We start from the raw sequence: 25,084 nt of genomic DNA, 5'->3' as shown, positions 1-25,084 counted from the left end.
TGCAAAACGAGACCCATTGGGTGTTTATTAAAATGAAATATAAAACAAAACCCAGAAAAGTGTGAATACGTTTGCAGGCTGATTATTTAGAACTAGGTGATATGGAAGAGATTTTTATACTGGAGACAGGACAAAAACCCCTTGTCAGCAACATAATGGGAGAAAATGTCACAGTTGTATAAAAGACATAGCACAAAGTGTTATTTTTTTAGCAGCTGTGACAGTTACCATGATAGCTAAAGCCTTGAAACTTCTGTTCAGTGTTTTTACAAGCAAAACACCATGCTTAAAGTAGAGACTCTGCCAAGAGTCATACTTTTGTAAGTGAAGGGATTAGGAAACTTAAGCATTTGGGTGCTGATTTTCATATTGGCTGTCAGGCTTGAATAAGCAAAGACTGATGAGGTATAGCCATTTTTATGCCCAAGATTAAGTTTAGGTTGACTTTTAGAATGGAAGGTATGTAGGATATGTTTCTAAAAAGAATTTTTAAGAAACCCTCACAACATTTGGTATTCAACAGCAGCTGTTAGGCAGAAATTTCCAGCTGTTGAAACTGGTGTGTTGGGAGGAATTAGATCCATATTGTCTCAATAAAGTGAGAATGCTATTTCTATGTCTGGTATACTATTTTGATAATGAATTTTAAAACAAGAAAAAGATTTTAGCCTTAAAATACGTCATAGCTGTATTCTGTCAACCCAGAACACAAGCCCAGCACAGGCAAGGGCAGTATCTGTGTTTCCACCATGCAATGCCATTATTTCTGGTCTAGGACCCAATAATTACTGCTCTGCACAGTGACCTGCAGTGGCTTTGTAGATGGAGCACAGGCAGTACAGGCTGTTGTGGTGGTGATGAGCTCTGTAGCATTTAGGGGGAGCACTGCTGTAAGGACTACCCATGCTGCAGCCGGTTTTGTCCCACTAGCCCCAGTGCTGCAGTGGTGTTACCTCCTTGGCTTTTGTACCCTGAAACTAGGGAGAGGAGCAATGGGGCCAGGGTTATGGTACCAGGATTGTGAAGCAATTCAGATGGTGCTTAACGTACCTGGTCCATTTTTAAACTTTTAGTGGGGTTTTCACAAAAAAAAAAAATGTGAAAATTAATGCAATTTTTCTGTTTGCGCGTGTTAATGCTCTGCAAATAAGCTATTTGGAAACCTTGAGAGCATCTACAGCCTTTGTAGGTGGCATGGAGTTATTTAAGACATTTTTGTTTTCCCTTATCACCTAAGAAGATGTGTTGGATGATGTTGGTAGCATGTCTCTATAGTAACAAGTGTTGAAAGGGAGATGAAGAAGCAGAGTAAATAGTTCCAGGGCTTGTGATCGTTGTCTTATCCAGTTTGTGAATTTTGGAGAACTTCAGTTATCACACTTTATAATTCAGAAATGCCCAAATGCTTACTAAAAGGTTGCTGTGTCTTCACTCACGTAACACTTGCTCTCAATTCAAGAAAAAATGTCTAATAAAGCTTTCTTTTGGGTTCATGTACAGTTACATCACAGTTGTAGGCTTTGTACTGTATTAGTAAAATTTACAATACTTTTTGATTTTGAAGTAGCAGTTGAGATTTCAAGGACTAGTTTCATCTATTTTTTAGCAAATCTTTATATAGCACCTTGAGCAATATCCTCGATTGGTACAGAGTGCTAAGGTGATCTTTGCTTGCTATTTGTTAAATATTAGGTTTATCAGTATTTTCTTTCTCTGCTGCTATGACAGTGGTTACATTTGAACCTGAGGGATGCATTTTAAAGTAGTTAACATAGAGAATTATAAAACTGGATTTCCTTGCATATTACATACAGATAGACAAAGGAAATAAGTAACAGAAAAGGTCTCCTGTATTTGCAGGGAAATCCATTTAGCAAGTGCAGTGAGCTCTCAAAGTATTCATGGCACTGTTCCAGTTGGAAGGTATTTCTCAGGATGCCATGATTTATAATTTCGAGAGTGTCATCTCATGTCTTCTTTCTCTTCCACCCCTGACTGCTGCTCCTTCCTCTTACTTACTCATCACAGGAGTGGCTAAAAACAGTTGAACCTGAAAATAGTAATGCCTGACTGTGAGGGAGAGCAGGAAGAATAGGGAGAAGAGATGAATGACACCAAAAAGCACAGGCAGCTTGATGTCAGGGTCAAGTAAGAAGGGGAAGAAAGCTTTTGGACATTGGGAGAGTATAGCTATGAAATGCTTTATGGGTCATTCACCAAGATTGCCAACTGTGGAACCCATATGCTGGCATAGCTCGTGACCCTCCAGCTTGGTGCAAAATAACAAAGGATTCTACCGGTTTTTTGAAGGAGCACTTACTGAGGAATATTACCTTGTCCTCTTCACGTGTATTACCACTTAAGAGCCACTCACAAGAGACTCTTTCCAAGTGTTTCCTGTTCAAAGCAGTTTTCTGAGCCCTGGAGGTATTCATGATACAAAGCAGGAGAACTTCCACGTGGATGCGATTCTTAAGATGTATTTATAATTAAGTTAGGATTATTTTTTTCACTCCACCCCTGTTTTCCCCACCCTACATTTTCAAGCCTTTGAAGAAAAGCCCGCCGTCTGGCATGTCTGTCATAGTTCTCCTGTTTCTGGAGTGCTTCCAGTGTCAGGGATTTCTGGCAGTTTACAGAATTTTATCAAATAGGAACCATGAGATGATCACACCAGCAGAGCTGTTGCATCCCTGTGTTACAAGAACAGAGCAGAGAGGCAAACTCACATAGTTTCCAGCCTGGAAGATGGAACCACAAATTGCTAGGATGAGCAGTCTTCCTGAGATGTGTATGTGTGAATGTAGATGTATTGTGTGAATGTGGATGTATTGTTTGAATGTGACAGTAAGCACTTCCGCTTTCTCCTTACTAAAGCTGTTGAATGCTCTCCATCTGTTACAGCTGAGGAAACCTAGTGGAGCTAGTGGAGACTGATCCTAGCTTTGGACCAGCTCTGTACCAGTTCTAATTCCTGACTAGCTGTACATCGCAGCCCTAAATGAATCAAAGTGCATATTAGTTATCAACATGGGTCCTTGTGATCATCAACTCCATGCTTTTGCTTCTATTCTTCCAATCTTCTGTTGATACTTATTTTTCTTGTAGTTAAACTGTGAACAAAATAATCCTCTTTCCTTTGATGCAATGTGTGCCAGCATTGGTGAATGAAATCCTGGCTATTTCTGTTCTTCAAGGAATAGAAGTAGTAACACTAAATTGAATATTAAATTTTGAAATAAAGTCTGGTGTTTGTTGAAGGTTTGACTGGGGGTTTCACCACACTTACTTCCTTTGAGATTATTTAGTGAAAAATTGAATTCATATTTAAAGAATACAGCATTTATGGCTGTCAACAAATACCTCCCAGTCTGTCACTGATTGGTGTAAGATTAAAAATATTTAATGTATGCTGTTATTCTTTAAATCTTAAATTTTATTATGAATAGCTTTAGAAACCAATGATAATTTCTCATGATCTTTTGTCTTTGGAATCAATTCTGGAGAGTATTGTACAACACTTAATTTTTATGTCTCTAGTTATTGATTACTGAGATTGCTTTGAGTAAACTGTTCTTGGTTCAGCTTAACTGGTCCTTTACATGCCTTATCTCTTGTCTTTGACTGGCTGAGTCTCTTACATACAAAGTATTTTTTTTCCTCCAAATAGATGGTAATGTGGCTTCATTCTTAAGGGCTTTAGCTATAAAAACCTTGTGCATAAGCTGGGTGAGTTAACTTTTGACCCTCTTTTGGCTAACAGTAGCAACCATCAGCAGATGGAGAACTTTATCTTTCCATGGCACTTTATAGTGTTTACACAGAGTCAGATAAGAGCTGGAGGAATTCTGCTCCCTATTATAGCATCACTTCACTGTGTTCAATGCAAAATTGTTTTGTAGGGAAAAAAATACTTAGATTGCTGCATAAGTCAAAGTATGCATTACACTTTTTCTCCCAGATTCACACTTTGCCCTTTGTGGAAAACTAGAATCTTTTATATTCTCGTTTTAGCTAATGGGTTTCTTTTTTACCTAAAAATACTTCCACTGTACTTTTTACAGTGGTAGTTTGTTGTTGTGATGCAGTTGTCTGACTGTATTTTAAGTTCTTTGGAATAGACTAGTGAGTATTTAAACTGGATTTTTCTTTTAAGGACTGTGTTCTATATCTGATAGATGAGCTAAGGACCCCAAATAGGCTACATCCTATAGGTTTTATCTCCACCATTCATAGGGAGAACGAAGAATGGATGTGGAGTTGGTGCTCCACAATTATTGCTGTGGTTTTGTGTTTTAATTTTGTGAATTGCTGTTTTTCTTCTGCATAAGACATGGTAAAAGCATATGATTTGCATCGTGAATGGGCAGTGTGAATGTATTGCCACTTCCTTGTACCTGTGATGAGCACTGCAGCAACAAGATGTCCTTGATAGCAGAAGTCAGAGATCTGCTGGGGGTAGAAACTCTCTTAGTTCTGTCCCCAGGCCTGTGGGTTGCGAGGTGGATGTGTGCACATGGTTAGGCCTGTTGCAAGTGTTTTCCTAACTAGGTTCTTGAAATCATCTGACTGGATTTCCTACCTGCAATCCTTTCTTCAAGGCCATAATAAATAGTTCAAATTAAAGGTCAGGCAGAGACACACATTCTTTGCAGTGGAATTACAGGATGAAGTGAGTGGGGTGATGCACTGCTGAACTTAAATCTACGAAACATCAAAGAGATAATTCACACTGGTGTGGCAAGTGTGGGACGTGACATATAGATAATAATTGCAAATTAGCATAGTGCTCTTAGGCGTTTGAGTTGAAGCCTCTTCTTGCACCTTTCTGTTTATCAGCAGGTCTGACCGGATTGGCAGTCCTCCCTGCAAGTGGGAGGATTTGAGGATCATTTAAACATTTTACAAAAGATTTTATTGTTGTTGTACTTGACTTCCAATTTTGTTTTGCATTCAAAACATCATCATACTTTATATTGTGGGTATGTTGGTGGAAGGATGTTTTGGGCAGTAAAAACATGATGCTGGAGAAATCTGGTTACCACCAAAGCTTAATGCAACTTCTTTCTGGCTTGTGGGAATTTAGTGACAGAGGAAATAGGTCTCTCCTTTTCTGCTCTGTATTATTCTGCAGCAAACTAGGGAAACACTTGAACTCTGGTGGATAACTGAAGGCACCAACATGCTGGTAATGTTAAGGTGCTTCTCTGTCACCTTAAAAACACATGGGGAACCAGACCCTCAGAATTTTAGTTAAAGAGGTTAAACTTTAGCACATTTACCAGATGAACATGATGAGTTTTCTGGTCATCAAGCAATGATGGTTTGGAGACATTTCCTTTTGTTGTGAGCTGTGTTCCCTTCTCCTGATGCATCCACATCTTGGTAGATATTGCAGTGTTTCTCAGATAATGTATAAAGATACTTCTTGAAAACAATGAGGAGGTTTTGCTGATGCAGCATCTCTTTATACTGATCATACAATTGATAAAAGCATCAGCTGAGAACTGTTCAGGAGTGTTCTCTTTTTTTTCTTTTCCCCGATGCTGGTTTTCAATAACTGAAGCCTATTCATGGTAGATAAGTGAGAGCACAGAATTGCATCAAGAAAGTTCTCTTATTTCAAAAGACTGTTGAACTTCTTTATTTTCCTGTAATAAAGTTTATTGCTTCCTATGTATTTGCCTGGTATCGTGGAAGGGATAGCTTTCCACTTGCTGGGTAATTTAGTTCTGTAGAATTCTCCAGCTTACACCTAAAGCTCGAAGATCTGCTGATTCAGCTCACTTTCTACATTCTTCGCTAAATAACTTGTCCTGTCCCTTCTGTCCTTATTTTTATTTAATTGTCTTAGTAAGGTTTATTGGTGCAGCCCATCCTGCATTTCTTTTTCCTGCTTTCCCTCCCCCTGTCACCACACAGTGAAGGCTTCTTGCTAACCTCTAGTTTTCAGTGCAGCAATAATTAAGAGTCTGAAAGGATGTTCTTTTTGAGCCTTCCCATGTTTGGGGAATTTAATACTATAGCTCAGACATAAAATATTGCTCCAGGCTGACACTTGGAATTGAAGATCTGAGTTTGAAAATGTTTTAGTTATGTTCTTATTTTGTTTGTACACAGCTGTCAATTCTACAAGCAGATAACTAATTTTCTGTTTGTGTCAACTTCTGCATAATCCTTGCATCATGTTAAAGGTATCAGAATGAAAGGAATAAGCTACAAGTTACCATCTGAAACTCTTTATTCATCTGTTGATGTTCTCAGAACACATTTTGATGATTTGTTTGATGCGCACGTAGGACTTACTTTTAATTGACAATTTCTGAAAGTCATTTAACCTCTAAAAAAGTGCATTCCTAACCTATGGATAATTGATGTATTGCATGATCTACTTTATGAAAATTAATATAGTTAATGAAAGGAAATTTAGTATACCATTAGCAGTAATGAAAATTTAATTTTTCCTTCAGTTTAGGTATGAAGTCTGTTTAGGTTAGAGTACAGGGCTTATGAATGTGTATGTGTGTATCTTTCCCCTTCCCTTGTAATATGTACCCCCACTTCGTTTAGTGGCTGCCTTTCCCTTGATTTCAGAATATATACTATGAACCAAAAAAAAAAAAAAATAAATGCAGATCTTCATTTGAAGAAAATGGCTTACATTTTTCAGCTTAGAACAGGAGACAAACGTCTCAGGGATGTGAGAGATAACAAATTGTGGCAAGTGTGGAGAAAGGAAGCCTAAAGTGGTAGCTTATGGTTTGTCATAAGAGTCAAGGCTGCCATGCCATAAAATGAAACACTCAGTTGAGTCTAAACAAAAAGAAGGAAGTACTTTTTAAAAAGGTATGTGTTTGTACTTTGCAGTTTATTGCCATGGGGTGTTGTTACTAACTCTAGATGGGTTCAGCAACTGACAGCAATAACCCACGGACAGTTCAATTAACCAAGCCATGGACAGGCAATTAAGCACCAAGATATGTACATTGTCTCTGCCCCTGGAAGTCCCTGAATTGCAGATTGTCAGGAAGGGTGTGGAGGGTGAATATATACAGGAGGAATTATCACTGTAAGATGAGATGTTTGTATATTCTTCACTAAAACAACTCATTGCTTGCCTGTTGTGGAGGGAAGAGAGCTTCAGAGCTGTTGTGCAACACAGTTCAGAGCCATCTCCCAGACAAGCAAAGCTTCCTTTTTTTACAGGGAAGAAGCCTAACAGAAAAAAAAACTTTGAAAAATATATTCTCTAATGGGAGAAAATCAAGTGAAAAATCTCCTGGTCTCATCCATTAAGTCAGAGTATTGAAAGACATTTGGAAATACTTACGTATTGTCAGTCCAAAGAAACAATCAACTTAAACCCTACAAATCCTCCAGAATGAAATGACCTAAAAGCTGTGTTTCCTTGTACTTCTTTTTGCCCTTTTCATATGTTTGCAAGTGCTGAGGGAAAACTGTGGAGCCTGGTGAAAGAATGTAAACCTGAAGAGACTAGTAATAATAGTAAATACAGGTATGCAATAGTTCTTGTTATGAAAGCCTGTGGTGGTTTCTTACTAGTGTTTATTTTCTTACCAGTGTTTGGGGTTTTTTCCATTTTTAGTGGTTTGTTTTGTTTTTCTTACCTTTTTTTTTTTCTTTTCACCTTGTGCCTTTCTTTCCAGTTTATCCTGGTGCTAATTGGGTAATGACCTATCTGCCTAAAATACACCCAAGGTTATACAAAGGATTTCTGCAAGGCTCTGAGGAACCTTATGAAAAAGCACATGGTGCCTTTGATTGTGAAGAGTTCGAATGTGAGCTCCTGTACACAAAAGGAATAAGATTTCTTCTTTCCCCCAGTGAATTGCTTTCTGTTTAGAGGGGAATAGTAGTAAGGCAAGTTTTCATCTGTGTTCATTTATATGGATAGCTTACTCAAATGGCATCTGATAGTTCTTGGAACTGGCCTATAGCGCATGAAAAGCACAATAAAGAGAAACGGCTACAGAGAACTATGTATTCACCCTTTATGTTGAGTTGTGCACCTGTTTTGAAACGCAGTATGCAGATACTGCATGGTTTGCTCATAGTATTTTATATGTGTTCTAGCTGGTAAACTGTATCAATAGTCACAGTTTGTTTGCTGCAAATAGGTGGAGCGTTGGATGTCTGCACCTCTTAGAAAGCTAGAGTTACCAGGCTATGAGAAAATGCATGAGAGGATCTGAAACTGGGATACGGGAAGAAAAAAAATTAAAAGGGCAGATGAATCATTTGGCTCTTGAGTTTGAATTTAGTCCTCTCATACCAGTTCAGAAATCTTGGAGGAAACTCTGCTGCAAAACAACTGATGATATTTCATATGCAGAAACTGGCATTCACTTCTAAAATACAGTGCTTACTTTTATGTTTTCAGTCAGCATTGCCCTGCCTTCCAGGGATTTATTGCTTTTAGTAAAGTAGGATTTGTTTTTTCACTTTCAGTGCTTTTCAGTTTAGTGCTACTCTTGATTTTGAAATTAAATGGAAAATTTGCCAACTTTAATTTGTCAAATTAAACCCTGCACTTTGCAGGCAATATATATAGTAAACAAATCTCCCCCACCCAGAGGCATTCCTATTGTTACTTGTTACTGCACTGCCAGTTTATTTAAGAATGTGGCATTGTCTTGTGAGCAGATAAGGGCAGAGGTGGAGTGTGCATTTTGTCTCTTTCTATTGCTTTTCTAGTTGAATGAAACTATTTTTTAGGTCAGATTATAAATTACTTCCTATGTTTTGTTATATTATTCTATTGACTTGACTGAAAAGAGTAAGTCATGAGGCTTTATCAAATGTTAGGCTTTGAGAAATAGAAGCCAGTCTCTGCTCTGCAATTATAGCCAGAAGCTGAAGATTATTTCTTCTCAGAGAGCACCTAAGAAATGGGAAGGTAGGAAAGACTATTTGAAGTGTAAATAGTCTTACTGTGCTTGGAAAATATCACAAAGAGCAAGGATGGTACTGAATATAAACAGTTCTGTCACTTTAATTATAAAACTCTTATGTAGCTTCCTCTAGCAAGTGAGAAAATTGCACTGCCTTGATACCATCACACTAAAGAGATAAGGGGAAAAAAAGTAAAAGGAAACAGCTGAGAAATGGGAAATGTGTGTCAGGGGAAGGGAACATTTGCTCTAGACAAAACCAAGATGCTTAGTTGCTTTCTTTAGGACAAACACCACAAAACACACCCAGAATCACGGTGTCTTTTGCAGTGCGAAGACACACCCCTGTCCCTTTGGTGGTAGTAAAAAGGTATCAGGATGGGATTTTTTTCAAGAAATAGACATTTACCCATTTCTTTCCAATATATGCTACTAAGTTGAGGAGGGGATGGACCATTCCAAATAGTTAAGATTCGTAAGATAGCCAGTCCTATTATTGAATTTCTGCAGGAACTGCCAGGGAGATAAGTGGGGGCTAAAGCTGCAAGAAGTGAAGGGACTGTCTGGATGCTGTTGCAACACAAATGGCTGATACTGGAAATGGTTGTCTCCCTGTTTTCGGTACAGTTTAGATTCAAGCTTTTTTTTGTTTGTTTGTTTATTAAAAAAAAAAAAACACTTTAGTGAAAGATATTCTAAAAAAGTGCTGTGAAATGTGTATCTATCTGTCCTGGACAATGAGGAAAAGACCAGAAATTATGGATGTTTGTTTTTTTCTGAATCCTGGGAATGTCACCTTAATAATAATATTCAAGGTTCAGCCTCTAGCAAATCAAGCAAGTAACTCCAGGATGATGGAAGGGTGATTTTCTTTCAGCTTCTATACATAGTGATGTGATTCCAGTCCTAGAGCACAGATGTTTATTGTGAAGGGCAATGCGAGAAACTGTACAAACCAAATTATTTTCAAATAATTCTAATTAAATATTATATTCAGATATTAATGCTTAATACCACGTCTGTAGACGTGGAAGCTATGTGCCTCTGTCCCAGAAATGTAAGCCTTAGAGGAAGAAGAATAGTGCAGCATTTGAGTTTTGTAGTTGAAGATATGGCATACATGTCAACACAGCTTTTGTGAACGTGTGAAAGGGAGCTTTTTATGTTTGTGTTGTCCCTCCTCTTGAAATGAGGGCAAATCACTTTTCTCTCACAATGCAACAGAAGGCTGACTGAAGCTGTTCAAATAACAAATTGTGCCAAATATTGCTTGTGTGTAGGAGCTGTCAGCTAGTAAAAACTGAAATTAGCTTTTTGCTGTTTTCAGCTGTCTGGATTAGATTGTTGATTGGAAGCAAATGCCATCTTGCACTAGGTCAGACTGGCTGGATCATCAATTTATTAAGCATAGTTCATTTAAAGCATTTCAAAACAAACAACTCTTAAGCCTTTTTGTGTTTGTAAATTCATAAAGAATTGAAACAGACTTTGTTAGTACTTTCAGAAAAATAAAGCCTTTTTCTCCTTATTTCCTTTCATCTCTTGCTTTTGTGGAGTTCATGTACCTCTGGACTTATCTTCCAAGTAAATTTTTCCTTTTACACTGCTGTAAAATATGTGTGTAGATATATTCTGTCATGTGTATTAAGATTTTCTGAAAAGACATAATCAAAATCACATCAGTGCTAGCTTCTCAACCTTTGGTGGCAAATAATAGGAGTGAACAGCTCAGCTAGAAGGGGTTGTAGAAACACGAGTACTGCAGACAGAAACTTGGCTGGGAGATGGGATTTTCACCATTTATTCTCCATTAGTGGTTGTATCAGGTAGAAAAATCGTCCTGTGTAATTTAGGAAGCCACATGTGAAGTATCCACTGCTTCAGAGTGGAGCAGCCTGAAATTTCAAAGAGAAAACTGTGGGGAAATGCACAATTTGGGTTCATCTCCTGAGAACTACATCTGCAAGACTATTTCCTCTAGATGTTATGGCAGCTCGTGTAGGGCAAGGCAGAATAATAGGAATTTCTCAAATACTTCATTAGTTTTCAGTGACTGAAAGTACGTGCCTCAGAAACATGGAAGAGTAATAATGTGGACGAGGCAGAATTTTGTGAACAAAACATTTTTCAGAAGTGTAATCAGTGACACTATGATAAATTTTCTGCTCAAAATTAGTTCTATTGCAGTGCTAGTGATGTTATTTGTGATGTATGACACCGAGTGCAGCACAGCTCTGTAGGCAAAGTGATTTCAAGGAGGGTACTTTTCATGTCAGTTGGAGTGTTACTCCTGTAGTAGATTCTGTGTTGACTTTACAGTCATCAGAATTTCACTCTCCCTACCTCCAGCACATGTGCAATGCAAATAAATCCTTTAATAAACATAAACAACATGTAGGCTATGAAAATACAACCTGTAAAAAATTTTTGCCTTTAAAGTTACATTATTAATAAGAGGGTTAATTCAGATATGTGTATTTCTTAGAAATAGGACTTCCTGCCTCTTGAGATGAGTTCAGGTGCTTCTCAACAAAAGCTTCTTCTCAAGGAATTCAGTATGAAGTCAGGTTGTTAGTTCTTCACAGCTGATTTTTTTTAACCTTAATTCATTCAATGGCATGAGTTTGTTGTTGCGGCTCCCTGGAAATAGAGTAGCAGAACTGGGAACTGCTGGTGTCTCTCCAGAAGCATTTGCAGTCATTCCTGTTGCATTTAGGGCTATTATATTGTTTATGATTTCAAGGATTGCATAGTAACAAAAGCTCGATAGGGGGCAAAAAGAATATCAGACAAGTACCAGTGCTGTAAAATTTCACATGTTAAACCCTGCCAGTACAAACAAGTAATTGACTCTGTGTGTGGGGTTTTTTTTCAATTGCAATTCAGGTAAGTTTTCGCTGCTGTCTCAAACTGACATAAACTGGTGGTGACCATTTTCTGTAAGGTATCCATGAAGCCTCTTCTCCAGGCTGAACAAGCCCAGCTCTCTCAGCCTGTCTTCACAGGAGAGGTGCTCCAGCCGTCTGAGCATCTTTGTGGCCTACTTTGGTCTCAGTCCAGCAGGTCCATGTCCTTCTTATGGTGGGGGCCCCAGAGCTGGATGTGGGACTGGGGCAGGGGGAGAGTTTGACCAGAGTGGAGCAGAGGGGGAGAATCCCTACCCTCTACCTCCTGGTCATGCTGCTGGTGATGCCGTCCAGGACACATTTGGCTTTCTGGGCTTGAAGTGCACTCTGCGAGGTCACGATGAGCTTCCCATCAACCAACACCACCAAATCTTTTTCCTCAGGGCTGCTCTCAATCCATTCTCCGCTTGTATTTGTGCTTGGGGTTGCCATGACTCAGGTGTAGGACTTTGCACTTGGTCTTGTTAAACTGCATGAGGTTCGCACAGGCCATCTCTCAAGCCTGTCCAGGTCCCTTTGGATGGCATTCCTTCCCTCCAGCTTGTTGAGTCCCTCTAGTGTTGTGTTATTGTAGAAAACTGTGGGTTTAGTAAAGTGACCTGCTATAGGAAGTCAAAGGACATTTTGCCATGAGAGCTTGGATCCTGACACTCACTACAGTAAAACTAGGCAAAGTAACCTTACCTTTTCTTCTTATTCTTTCAGTGCAAATCTGTGTATTTGCACACACAATACCAAACCTTTTGTGACTTGGCAAAATGTTGCAACTAAGGCTCAAGGAAGGAGCAGCGGATCAGGTTTATTTTGCACCCATTACTCTTTCTGAAGTGAAGGCTAATGTCAGTGAATTCAGAAATCAGTGTTGGGTAAAACAGCACACTTTTCAGGTTTATGAATTCAGCTGGTGCATAGCTTAAATCTTAGTTTTGAAATACGACTGAATGTGAAGCTTGTAGAAAATGTTCTTCGTGATGCAGAAGCTGTCAAACCTTCTAATTTTTCTGATCCCATAGGGCCATTCTAGGTTCAAACAGATTTTGGTGTATTGAAGATTCGAAGTAGGTCTGCAAGCAAACATTCTTTTCTCCTAGCAAGCCTTTTCTGTGTATACCTTTGCTTTGACATACTAATTTTAATGAGAATATAATATTTATTTAACAAATGGAAATCATGTGGGTTTTCATTCTTTTGTCTAGAATGTCCTGTGTTTTATTGTCTAGAGTGGCATATGTAACTTTATAGCATGTCTAACTATGTATGTTGGGCATAGTTTGTGATTGATAGAAATAGGATTTCACTTGGAAATGGAGGCATGAAAACTGTGGCGTATTTCTGAGGCTGAATTTTACTGGCTTAGAGACCTTCATTTTTCATTTAATAATAATTAGTGGATGGTATATATATGTATATACACAGTGTGTATATATGTATATACACACACACAGATATCTCTTGATTTCATTGGAGCAACGTTGTTGTTGTCCTGCCTCTCTCATGTTCTAAAATAGGTCTTGAAGAACTTCATTCTTGTGCAACATGCAGTAGTGTTACCTTATAGTCTTGCTGAATATGGGTATCTTTAGGTTGGCTTTTTTTTTTATCATTTTTTATTGTTTATCTTTTAAATATTGGCTGTGGTCTGGAGCTAAACTTGTAGAAGGATACTGAAAAGCAGAATTATGTCTTTATTCTCAGCTGATTTGGAGTTCACCAGGGCTTTTGGCTCCTGTAAACTGCGCTCCCAATAACTTGGGTACCGAGAGCTAGGTCTGATGAAGTTCTATCCCACCATTTGCAGTAAGGCCTAACTAGTTAATAGTGGTCTGATCCACTGGGCTATTTAACAGAATACTCTGTAAAATTAATGTCATTAAATTGATTTTTACAGAGGTGCTCTGATGAGCTCAAGGAAAGAAAAAAATGTTGTTTATTCCTATAATCTCTTTTCTCTAGAGTAATATTGAGTTCCTATTTCCAGTCTTGCAGATGAATGGGGGAGAGAGATTTAAAACACTTGCATATGTGATAGATAGAAGCTGTTAAAAGCTGAAGAGCAAAATTTGGTTTGACAAAGTGCAGTTCTTGGAGGGAATTATATTCTTGCAGAAGGAAATAAGAAAATTATCTCTCATTAGTGTATTCTTAGATAGAATAAATTCTTTTCCAAAGATGTTCAGGGATTCTGAATTTTAAAATAAAGACTACTTTTGCTGAGCAGTTTTGGCTATAAAAGGAATGAGATGTAATACTGTTTTCATTCCATGGATCTTTTTTGTATGAGCTTAAAAACAAATGCATGTTTTATCCTTGCAAATACTTCAGTGGTACTGCTCAGATTTATCACATTAATCATACCTTATTTTCTTTTTGAAATAATTGCAGTTGTATGCATTGTGTAGTCAGACACCTCCGTGTCTCGCTATCGGTTTGCATCACAACTTCCCATGCCAGCATTATACCCCAAGCCAGATGGTGTTGTCATTCCCAGATCTGTATGTTTTGTAAGATCATAGATAAAGAGCTCAATAATTTCTTGTAATTAAGACCAAATTTAATTCCAGGCATGGTTAAGTGTGCTGTGGGTGAAAATAAAGAAATGTGTTGTATTTAAAAATAATGTTGATAACTTGAATTTTATTCTGTTGTATTACTACTTGTAGATGTCTGTCAACGTAATGTAAAATCTGTTTTCCTATGTATTGTATACTAATGATAACATGCTGCAAGGCAAAAAATCAGAAAATAGACATTTCAGCACAGTAGGTAAGGAAAGGTAGAACTCGTATAGCTTGTAGTTTTGATTTGTGGATCAGTAATAGTATTTTGAGATTATTAATCCTTCAAAAGTTTTTCTCTCCCCATCTCCCCTTTCTTTTACTTTAAACATGCTCTGCCTATTTCCCAAGGAAAATGAAGGTTTTCTTTTATTTGTTCCGTCCACTCATTCACTTGCTGAGTTTTGAAGTGGAGTAAGTGGTGGCTTATAGATCAAGTTAAATGGTCTCCAGAGAAAAACATAAGAATGGCAGTATTTGTCTAAGAAATGGGGAAACCAAGGAGCTATTTTTGTCCTTTTAGATAAGTTGAAGTGTCAGTTTTGGACTTCCTGATTTGTTGCAGGGAGCACCTGATGATGTCAGGTGTTGGTTTTAACTTTTTCAGCCTTAACATACATACCTTTCCACCTATGTATTTCTAACTCTTATGTCCTGAAGTGGTATTTAACAAGCTTAACATAAGCATTTGCAATTATCTAATAGCACCTGAAAATTACTTACTAAATGACAGGAGGAAGTTTCATTTGCATTCCATATCTCATGTTAAATCTGCTAATCCTCCAGAGTCTGCCAGGAAAAACAATGCAGACAGACTTGAATTTTATTAAAATCAGAAATCAAGCATACAGCTTCCTACTATTCTGTTATACACTGCAAGATAAATCTTAAAACCTCCTGGAATATATTAATTATTTCAGCCATTGTATACCTCGTTGTTTTCTTGATATGTGCTTCAGTTGCAAGTTCATTACAGAGCATACGTTAACAGCCCTTCCCTCTTGGGTCTTCTTCCCTCACCCCAGGAAAGCTATGTCTCCATGTTTGCTCTTGTTTATATAAGTTAATCTTCTGTGTTGTGACAGTTTCTTCATTCATTAATGAGAGTTCCTAATTGGTCATAATGAAATGTTTATTCATACACTAGATAATATTATATGAAAGTACAACAGAGATAAGAGACTATAAAGAAAATAAGCATTTTAAAGATTTTTGGATATGAACAGCATTTTTTTGGCGAGTATTTTCCTATTTTATTTAAGAATGACTGCTGGCGCAGCTGTGTAACTAAGACCATGTCGCACAGCATCCATTATTTATTGGCCTGGATAGCAAACAAGGACACCTTTGACTGCATCAAATCATGAGATCAATTTACTGTGCTTTACACCAACTAAAGACTAGCTTTTTTGTATTTATATTCCCTAAAATTTTCCATTTGGCATGAGCTTCTCTGGGGAAACCAGGACAGGAAAGCAACAGGACCTTAGGGGAGGGGAGCAGGAGGGACCTTGAATTTGTAGAAAGCTGGCACAAGTGTAATTGTGGCTTTTATTTGCTACCCAGGTGCATCAGATCAAGTTACAGGCCAGTCTTCCCATAAAGGCAAACTTTCCTCAGTCTCGTAAAAATTGCAGAAAACATGTAAAGGAGATTAATTTTGCAACTGTTATGCTTTGAAAAGATACAATGCTTTATCTTCCTACAAAGTAAAATTGAAAAAAAAAATTATAGTGAGCTGCCCAAAATACACTACTGTATTTGCTACTTGATTAAAACTGGCTTGCCAATTTGAAAGTAACTGCTTGAGATACTCAAAGGGCATAAACAGAACTGTGTTGCAGGGGACCCATAGAGAAAGATGTTGGCATTAAAGACACAATGGTAAAGGTGCTCTTCTCACACCTTTACCAGCAATGCTCAAGCAGCCTGCGTTCGTTAAGGGCCTGATACTATCCCCCTGAAGCTAGTACAGACTGGATCCCTGATTGTCCACAGATGTAAGAGCAAGTTGACTGGGATCAGGAACTTAAAATTGTTACCTACTAGTGCTGGAGTTACTGGAGTTATGTGTTAACGGAGCTCCTGTTGCAGCGTGTCCAGAGGAGTCCATGAAGATGCTCTGAGGTCTGGAGCACCTCTGCCATGGATACAGGCTGAGAGAGCTGGGCTTGTTCAGCCGGCAGAAGAGAAGGCTCCAGGAGACTTTAGAGCAGCTTCCAGTGCCTTAATAGGCTGACAAGAAAGCTGAAGAGGGACTTTATACAAGGGCATGTAGGGATAGGATGAGGGGGAATGGCTTTAAACTGACAGAAGGGAGATTTACATTAGACGTTAGCAAGCTCTTCCCTGTGAGGGTGTTGAGGCCCTGGCACAGGTTGCCCAGAGAAGCTGTGGCTGCCCCATCCCTGGCAGTGTTCAAGGCCAGGTTGAACAGGGCTTTGAGCAGCCTGATCTAGGGGAAGGTGTCCCTGCCCATGGCAGGTGGGTTGGAACTGAATGGTTGTTAAGGCCCCTTCCAACCCACACTATTCCATGCTTCTACTGTATTTTTAACTTCACACTTTGTCATCAGTTTCTGTAATTTTTTTTTTTTTTTTTTTTATATAAAATTAAATTTGTAGCACTTCTGATTTTGAGCTGGTGAAGACTTTATGGTGTCTCTGTGTTTGAACTCCAGTAAAGGATGACAGGAGATACTTATGGGAAAGAACAGCAAAGTACAAGCTGCAAATAGAGTTACAGTGATACTGATGACAACAGGAGAGACCTGTCTTCTACATCAGAAAGAGGGGACATTACCGAAGAGCTGGCCAACTCAATTGCACATAATTGCCTTTCATATGCTGTGCTTTGGGGTGGTTTCGTTTCTAAATCACCATGTAAGAATTCTCTGTGTGGGAAACAAAGATCTCTTAAGTTAGACTTCATGCATCTTTAGTTGTCTTTTTATCAGATTGGCTATTTTTATGGAAAGTGTAATTTTATAGTAGTTACGTTAAAGTATTTTGCTTCCGGTACTTATGAAATTTTGTTACTACATTGACTTTAAATCTTCAGCTCATTCAGAATATTAGTTATGGTATTAACAAAGGGGTTTGGTACACTATGTTTTTTTATTCTCTTGGTTGTATCATGTAAGCCTGATCCAAAATGCCATAAAGCAGAAGAGTAGGATCTGATAACAGGGGGAATTATTGTCTATGAAGACAAAAAGAAATTTGTCAGCTGGGATAGAAATTCTGTCACCTCTTGACACTGGGATAAAAGGTCATTTTTGTAAGAAAAAGTTTGGTTTGAAGAATCTTAAATACTTATGGCAAAGAAGAGTTTTGAAGCACTGATTTGAACTGTATGGAACAAAAGGAAACTTGAGGAAGAGCTGTTGTCTCCAATATAAACTGGTAGAGCTAAGAATGCTAGAGAAAGGAGAAATTAGGTTGGAAGATACTTGGATCATTCTTGAAGTGTAGTAGCAACACTGTCTCCTCCCTTTCTCTTATCCTGTGTAATGCCACATTTCAATGATCTGTTTTGGAAGACATTAAGGGTCATGAAATAGACTTTGCAGGCAACAGCTAAATAGCAGAATATGATGTGGGTTGATTTGTTAGCAGAAAAGCATCGTGTCATGATACAGAATCATAGAATGGTTAGGGTTGGAAAGGACCATAAGATCATCAAGTTCCAACCCTCCTGCCACAGGCAGGGATAACTCACACTAAACCATGATACATGGGTTTGTCTCCCAACAAAAAAAGCGCCAACCACTGAAAATAAGCGTACATTTGAAATGTGCACCTCAAGTGTGTGCTAGTGAGGCAAGTCGAGAGGGTTATAAACAGCCTATCTTTGATGCTGCAGGATATCACTGTGCAAATAGTGTGTGCTTAATTGGAGAGAGCTGTAACTTTGTTTTAGATTTATTTGGGATTTTGCAGCGGTATTAGGGATTTGGCAACATTTTTGTGTTTCTGTTTCAGTGAGGAATGAACTGGGGGGGACCTGTTTACTTTATAGTTTGCTAATAACCTCTAGCCTTTAGGTTACCTTGCTGCTGATGAGTGCGTCTATTTTGGTCAAAGCATGTGTTGAAAGTTTGAATATCTCTAGAGTGTGAAATATTTATTAATCTGGTTTTGTGTGGTCCCGACCAGGTCATTGCCTGAGTAATGTTTTTCCCTTGCAAGAGAAATAAACTCATCCTTATGGAAGGACTGAGTAGTCTCATTGCTTCACTTTTTGTCTGTCATTTGACTTTCAAGACTTCGGGGTATCACAGGAAGGAGGCAATCTATTTCTGCAGTTGGATAGCACTCTATAGGATAGAGCCACTTTTTGTAGTTCAGGTACTTCTTTGTATATTTTGTTATGAAAACCACCACACTTCCAGGTTTCTTTCTTAATTCTCAATTTAAATAAGGACATACAGTGTTTCAGCTAATTAGTCCCTTCAGGACAGAATTATGACGATCAGTTGCTATTTTTTTCCCACACATTCTTCTTAATCCTTCCTTAGATCCTGGGCTACAACCAGAAGAAATCTTGACCATCGACAGAAAATAGCCTTGGAGGTGCACTGAAACTAAAGGTATGCCACGGCTTTCTCAGTATCTACTGAAATATATTCATATTTGCAAAACAAAACTTAAGCTAAGCCCCTAGTGCATAAAGTTGAACTTTCTGTTGATTGGTTTGTTGTCAAAATCATCTTTCAGTTCATCTGTGTCAATTGCAAAACCCAAACCAACCAAACAAGCAAACAAAAAAAAAAAAAAAACAAGGAAAAGAAGGAAATCCTTTGACTTCTCTGCCATGGTATGAGTACCATTTTCAGTTCACTGCTTGGATTCATTTGGAGCTTACTACACAGGTGTAGTGTACATCTACACAGGCCTTTGCAGGGGTATGCAGAGAAATTTCTGAATGAAGGCATTTGGCAGCTCAAAGTAACATCTCTGGTTTGGCAGGAGCCTCCACTCAAGCTGGTTTCTCCTGCTGGGAATTTGCATGGGCGGGGTGCCATTTAAGCTGATTCTGCCTTTTAATATCTGAACTAGGTCTCCAGTATCATTGCTATTTGCCATACATACCTCTCTGTGTGTATGTGTGTACATCTTAATATCAAACTGACCAAAACATTCACCAGTTAGTTTTTCTTCTCCACAAAGCCTTATCAAAGTACTTAGGAGGACCCAAATAAATGTGCCCAAAACCTCTATCACATCCTCTGAATGTGCTGCTTTGCAGTTCTCCAAGATTTGTGTACCATCATCAGGTGTCTTCCTTAGCATCCCCGTAGTATGCACTTTAAGAAATAATTTGAATTTACACTTGTGATTTTTAATGCTGTGCCACTGGAAAGCACACTTACAATTCAGATGATGTAGCTTATCTGAAGGCAATAGACATACACTGATCAGTGTCAGATAAGAAATTTGACTTGAGTTCTAGGCTGTCGGTGTTAAAAATGGCATTTGTCTGTGTTTGCTTTCTTTAATGGTATTGTAATCCTGTCTGTTTCAAGTAAGATATAAAGGAGTTCAGTTTGCATGTTGATTTTTAGGAATGCTTATAAGAATTCTATGAGATTGACATTCCTTAGAAGTGTAAATGGATTAAAGAAATATTGTTAGTTTTTTTAAGTTTGTGGAAGTTTAAAGACTCTGTACAGGATCCTGGCCAGCAGAAGGCAGTAACTGCTCAGCTTTGCATTCATCATCATTACATGCTCACTTGCATTAGCCATCTTCACAGTACAGACCTACGGACTGAATCTTCAGTGTTTTAGGAATACTTACTAGGAAATTTCTTGTTCTACACACTCAGTTCTTTACGATTCCCTCTAAATAATGTGTTCTATTTCTTTCTTAGGCCCAAGAGTTTTACTTTTCATGTACAATGATACTCAGCATGTTGTTATTCTATCACATGCTGGCCGGAGCCTTTCTTCCATTCTTCATCCTTTCAGGAAATAGGGTTTCAGCTGAGAACATCAACTTTTACAATGTGAGACCTCCACTAGACCGTAAGTAGACAGTTAACACTTTTTTTGTGTATGCAATTGCAGCTTAACATTTTAGTTAATTACCATATTCTTTCAATCCTTTGTTTTTTAGGTGTTTGTCTTCTTCAAATATGAAGGATAAAAAGTTCAAAATAAAACTGCTTTTCAACCCACAGCAGTTTAGGCTATTTCTAAGATTTTAAAAGTAGACTGAAAGAAAACAAACAATTGCATGCATTGCTCAATTAAAGAGTGCATGAGGGCTTTCACATTTTAGGTGTTTTTATTCTATTTTTCTGTCTCTGAAATGTCTTCCTACTGAGCAAATTATGCAGTGGATTTCTCAGAAATAATACAGAACAGATGTTTTTGTCTTTTATCTTGTTGGGTTTTTTGTAAGGGAAAGAATAGGTGTGCTGCAAGCAATTAATTCAAACTGAAGGTAATTAAAAACCTTGTGAGACCTGTGAAGCCAGTTGTCACTAATAGCATCTTTTTTTTTTTTTTTGCCTCTTATCTAGCATCAGAATCATTCTATCCCTTCACTTAAGGGGAGAAGATTTTCATTATACATATCATTAAAACAGTCAGGACAGCTAGATAGAATAGGTATATGTATGCATCTAGGGAACTGTACATCTTAAAATCATTTATATATTTGTGTAATGTAAATAAGGTTTTAAAATAGTCCTCTTCAGAGCTGGAGATTAAGATCTGAAGCTGGTTTTGAAGATGTAGGTTTTTTTCATCAAATGAATCTGTAGACAGTGTTTGTGTATCTGTATTAACATACATGTGGATTTAGTATCATGGGCATACATCTAAGGTGTTCTCTTTTTCCTGTTTTTCCACGACTACTTAAATGCTATTTTGGATTGTGACAGAATGAAAACAGGAGAAGGTGTTTTAAAGTTCAGGCAGGCATAGCAAAACCAGTTAAAAATGTAAAAGCTTTCTACAAAACTTGTTGCATAGGTGTCCAACAGTGATGTATCATTGAAAATATGTATGTAATATGTTTTTGTAAGCAATGTGTGTACAAGCACAGTATTATTTTGAATATTTTTTTATTAATACATGCAAACTTACTCTATTTTAATACTTTTAAAGCCACTCCATTTCCAAACAGTTTTAAGTGCTTTACTTGTGATAATGCAGTGGACAATTACGACTGTAACAGATGGGCTGAAGATAGATGGTGTCCTGAAAGTAAGTGCGTCTGTACTAAGGAGATTCTTTGTGATAGTTATATTTCCTTCTCCCTGACTCAGCCATCTTGTAGAAGTTGAACTGAATAGGATTAACATGCCAACACAGTGGTGTCTTCAGTTATGTTGTTAGTAATACTGAGTCGTACGTTTCTGCTAAGGTGAATGTTTTGACCATTTCAGAGTGCAAAGCTACAGTGAAAAATTATTTATATCTATATTTATATATAAAACATTTAATATAATATATAACAGTACATTATATATAGTATACATATAGTATAGTAGATATATTAACAATATATCAATAATAAATCAACTACATGTGTGTGGATATATACATAGCTATGTGCTTCCTAGGAATTAAAGATGTTGTTTAAAAAACTCTAGAATTGCCTTTGCAGGCTTATCCCCTTCTTTTTGGATATCATCCCAACATGAAATAGTCTCCCTGTGCTGTAGGCTTGCTTGTAAAGCAGCAAGACCTGAATGACTGGGGATCATGCTTGTATGAGAGAATAATAGATATGTAGAAAAGAATGGAAATATGCTTCCTCATTTTTCTTTGCAGTCATATTCACAGTAACAGTGGGAAAGTGGAAGAAACAAGCTAGAGGAATGAGGAAATGTGTCCAAAACAAAGCAAGCAAGAATGGGCTCCAAGAAAGAGTAGAGAATGGAAGATAAATGTGTAGATTTTAGTGCTAAAAAGTAGTTTAAGTGATAGCAACCTTTCTGGAGGTTTGAAGGATTAGTTAAGCTGAAGATTTCATCATTAATTTCTTGCTAAATGGTATTTATAATTAAGTTGCACAATGGCTTTATATAGCCAAAATAAGTATTTTTATGAGAATATTTTTCTAATTAGTGTGAAGTTTTTAAACCCTGTAAAAGAATGTATACTTTGCCTAACTAAACATTTTAAATTTTATATTGTAGGTACTCAGTACTGTTTGACAGTTCATCTCTTCACAGACCATGGGAAGAGTACATCAGTCACCAAAAAGTGTGCCACTGGAGAGGAATGCCATTTTGTAGGCTGCCACCGTCACAGGGAAAGTGGCCACACAGTAAGCACTGCTCTTTGTGCCAGAGCAGCACATTGGTTTTGAGGTTTGCATTTCAGTACTTGTTTTTCCTGCTGAGCTGAAGAGGATGTGCCAAGATACACTCTCCAGTATTTAACAATAGACATCAAATTTCTGCAACAGAAGCATGACTACCCCCATCTTCCTCCTTTCCTATTTGTGTTGTTGTATGACAGGATGTAATAACAATTTCTAAAGAAATGTCTGAGCTTTCTGGGACATTGTTAGTGTGTACCAAGTGCATGGGCCTTGCTTTCTGAGTAAGGTGCCCAGGTAGGCTATGCAACCTGTGCCGATACTGGTGGTGCTGCAGCTGTGTCACTGTCAGCACCTGAGCAAACCAGACTGGGAGTAAGGTACTCCAGTCATTTCTCTGCATAACACAGCTTGGATAACACTGCCCAGCACACAAAGTGTGATTCTGCTTGTCCATGAGGACCATATGCTTAAGCGAGATACAACTGAGTTTTTGTTGCATGACAAAAAGCTTTAACTGCTGTCTTCTTTCATGCTTTGGATCCTAGGTAAAAATTTATTCTTAATAATCAGACATGCCCTACCAAAGTGTTATTCACTGCAGTAAGTCAAGTCCTGTTGGAGGAAGTCTGGAGGAGGCCATGATGATGCTCTCCTATGGAGACAGGCTGAGAGAGCTGGGCTTGTTCAGCCTGCTGAAGAGAAGGCTCCAGGACACTTTAGAGAAACTTCCAGTACCTAAAGAGGCCTACAAGAATGCTGGAGAGGAGTTTTTCCAAGGGATAGGATGAGGGGAATGGCTTTAAGCTGACAGAAGGGAAACTTAGATGTTAGGAAGAAGTTCTTCCCTGTGAGGGTGGTGAGGCACTGGCACAGGTTGTCCAGAGAAGCTGTGGCTGCCCTATCCCCGGCAGTGTTCAAGGCCAGGTTGGACGGAGCTTTGAGCAACCTGGTCTAGTGGATGGTGTCCCTGCCCATGATAGGGGGCTTGGAACTAGATGATCTTTAAAGGTCCCTTCCAAACCAAACCATCATTATCCACTAATTCCTTAATAGTTGTGAAAGTTAGTTATGTTATTTTTAACATGAAATATTTCAAACAACAAAACCAAACTTGTCAGTACAGTTAACATGCCTGTATTACATCACATCATAGTTCTGAAGCCTGGTGAGAGCACTAGCTGATGAGTTGCTCTAGGAAGGCTATGCTACATGATTTGGAAGAAGAGTTGTAGCATATATGCTCCATCTGCTGCCTTTGGTCGGGTTGCCAGGCAGAAACGATGAGTCTGTTTAGCTGTAACCTTTGCAACCTGTTGGTAGAGCATATATCTTTAAAAGCTACTGCTGAATTACCCTATGTCAAATGATCTCCTTTTTCTCCACAGGAGTGCATTTCTTGCTGTGAAGGGATGATTTGCAATGTAGAAATACCAACAAACCACACAAATGCAGTATTTGCTGTATTGCATGCCCGAAGAACGTCAGATGGCAGCAAGTGGACAGTCAACATTGCAGTGCTTGTGTCAGTCATGATGACCATGCTGTTGTGATGCAACACCCTCCTATTAGATCTCTTTGAGAGGGTCTGCCTGTCTGTGTGCTGTCAGAAACTGTAAGAAGCTTGGTTTAGTATGTGCAAGGAGAAATCACTGATACTTCTTAATTACGGAAAATATAAGGGGACAGTGGAAAGGAAAGGGTACATGATGAAGTCCTTGGATATTTTAGTGAAGATATTTCGCGTGGCCTGCAGTATTCAAAAAAAAGCTGAACACAACCACCCACTGAATGGGATGAACTCATATTATTATAATTCACTATTTTATGATAAAAATGCACACATGCTTGGCTTGTCTTTTGAACAAAGTATCTGTAGACAATCACAAGATAAAAATCAATGGATGATGTACCAACAAGTATCTCAGTGGCAGCTCTTTTTAAACTGGTTTTCATTGTGCATAAATAACAAGGAGTTTCTTGTCGTGCTCAACTTTTTAAGTTTAAGCTTATCTTCAATTATGGTTTTCATAGAGAACATGTATGGTTTTCATAGAGAACATATATGATAAATTTATTTTTCTGTTTTGACCAGAAACAGAAACAATTCCAGTTGTTTCTACTGGAAATAATACAAAATAATTCTTTTTATCTATCCTTCCTGTAAAATGTCTCACACTCAGATTTTAAACCAGTGTGAAATTATGTAGAATTTCTGTCTAAAAACAATGAACTGTTGAAGTACCTACATCAGAATTCCTTCCCCATGATAAAGGGATCATTTACTTGCAGTAGTGTCTCACCTGAGCTGAATCTTTGTCATATTGTTCCAAGTGGTGGTAATACCATGACTCTGAAATTGGAGGTACAGTCAAGCAGCTGTGTTATCATAAAAATTGTAAGTGAGCACTTGGTATAAACAAAGAGAGAAG

At 38.1% G+C, this 25,084-nt stretch overlaps 1 protein-coding gene across 2 annotated transcripts in view; it reads left to right on the top strand.

Moving 5' to 3' along the window:
• Window positions 1-24,543, top strand: part of LYPD6B (LY6/PLAUR domain containing 6B) — a 51,007-nt gene extending 26,464 nt beyond the window's left edge. For both annotated transcript variants that reach the window (XM_065672840.1, XM_065672841.1), the window contains 5 exons: window positions 18,893-18,964; window positions 20,248-20,401; window positions 21,491-21,589; window positions 22,528-22,658; window positions 24,041-24,543. In XM_065672840.1, the coding sequence (XP_065528912.1) occupies window positions 20,275-20,401; window positions 21,491-21,589; window positions 22,528-22,658; window positions 24,041-24,205 (522 nt within the window). In that variant the 5' untranslated portion in view covers window positions 18,893-18,964; window positions 20,248-20,274 and the 3' untranslated portion in view covers window positions 24,206-24,543. The remainder of the gene's footprint in view (window positions 1-18,892; window positions 18,965-20,247; window positions 20,402-21,490; window positions 21,590-22,527; window positions 22,659-24,040) is intronic.
• Window positions 24,544-25,084: the final 541 nt, after the last annotated feature.

This window comes from Lathamus discolor, chromosome 3 (genome assembly GCF_037157495.1).
Source record: "Lathamus discolor isolate bLatDis1 chromosome 3, bLatDis1.hap1, whole genome shotgun sequence".
NCBI lineage: Eukaryota > Metazoa > Chordata > Aves > Psittaciformes > Psittacidae > Lathamus > Lathamus discolor.
This window is presented reverse-complemented; position numbering and strand designations above follow the sequence as displayed.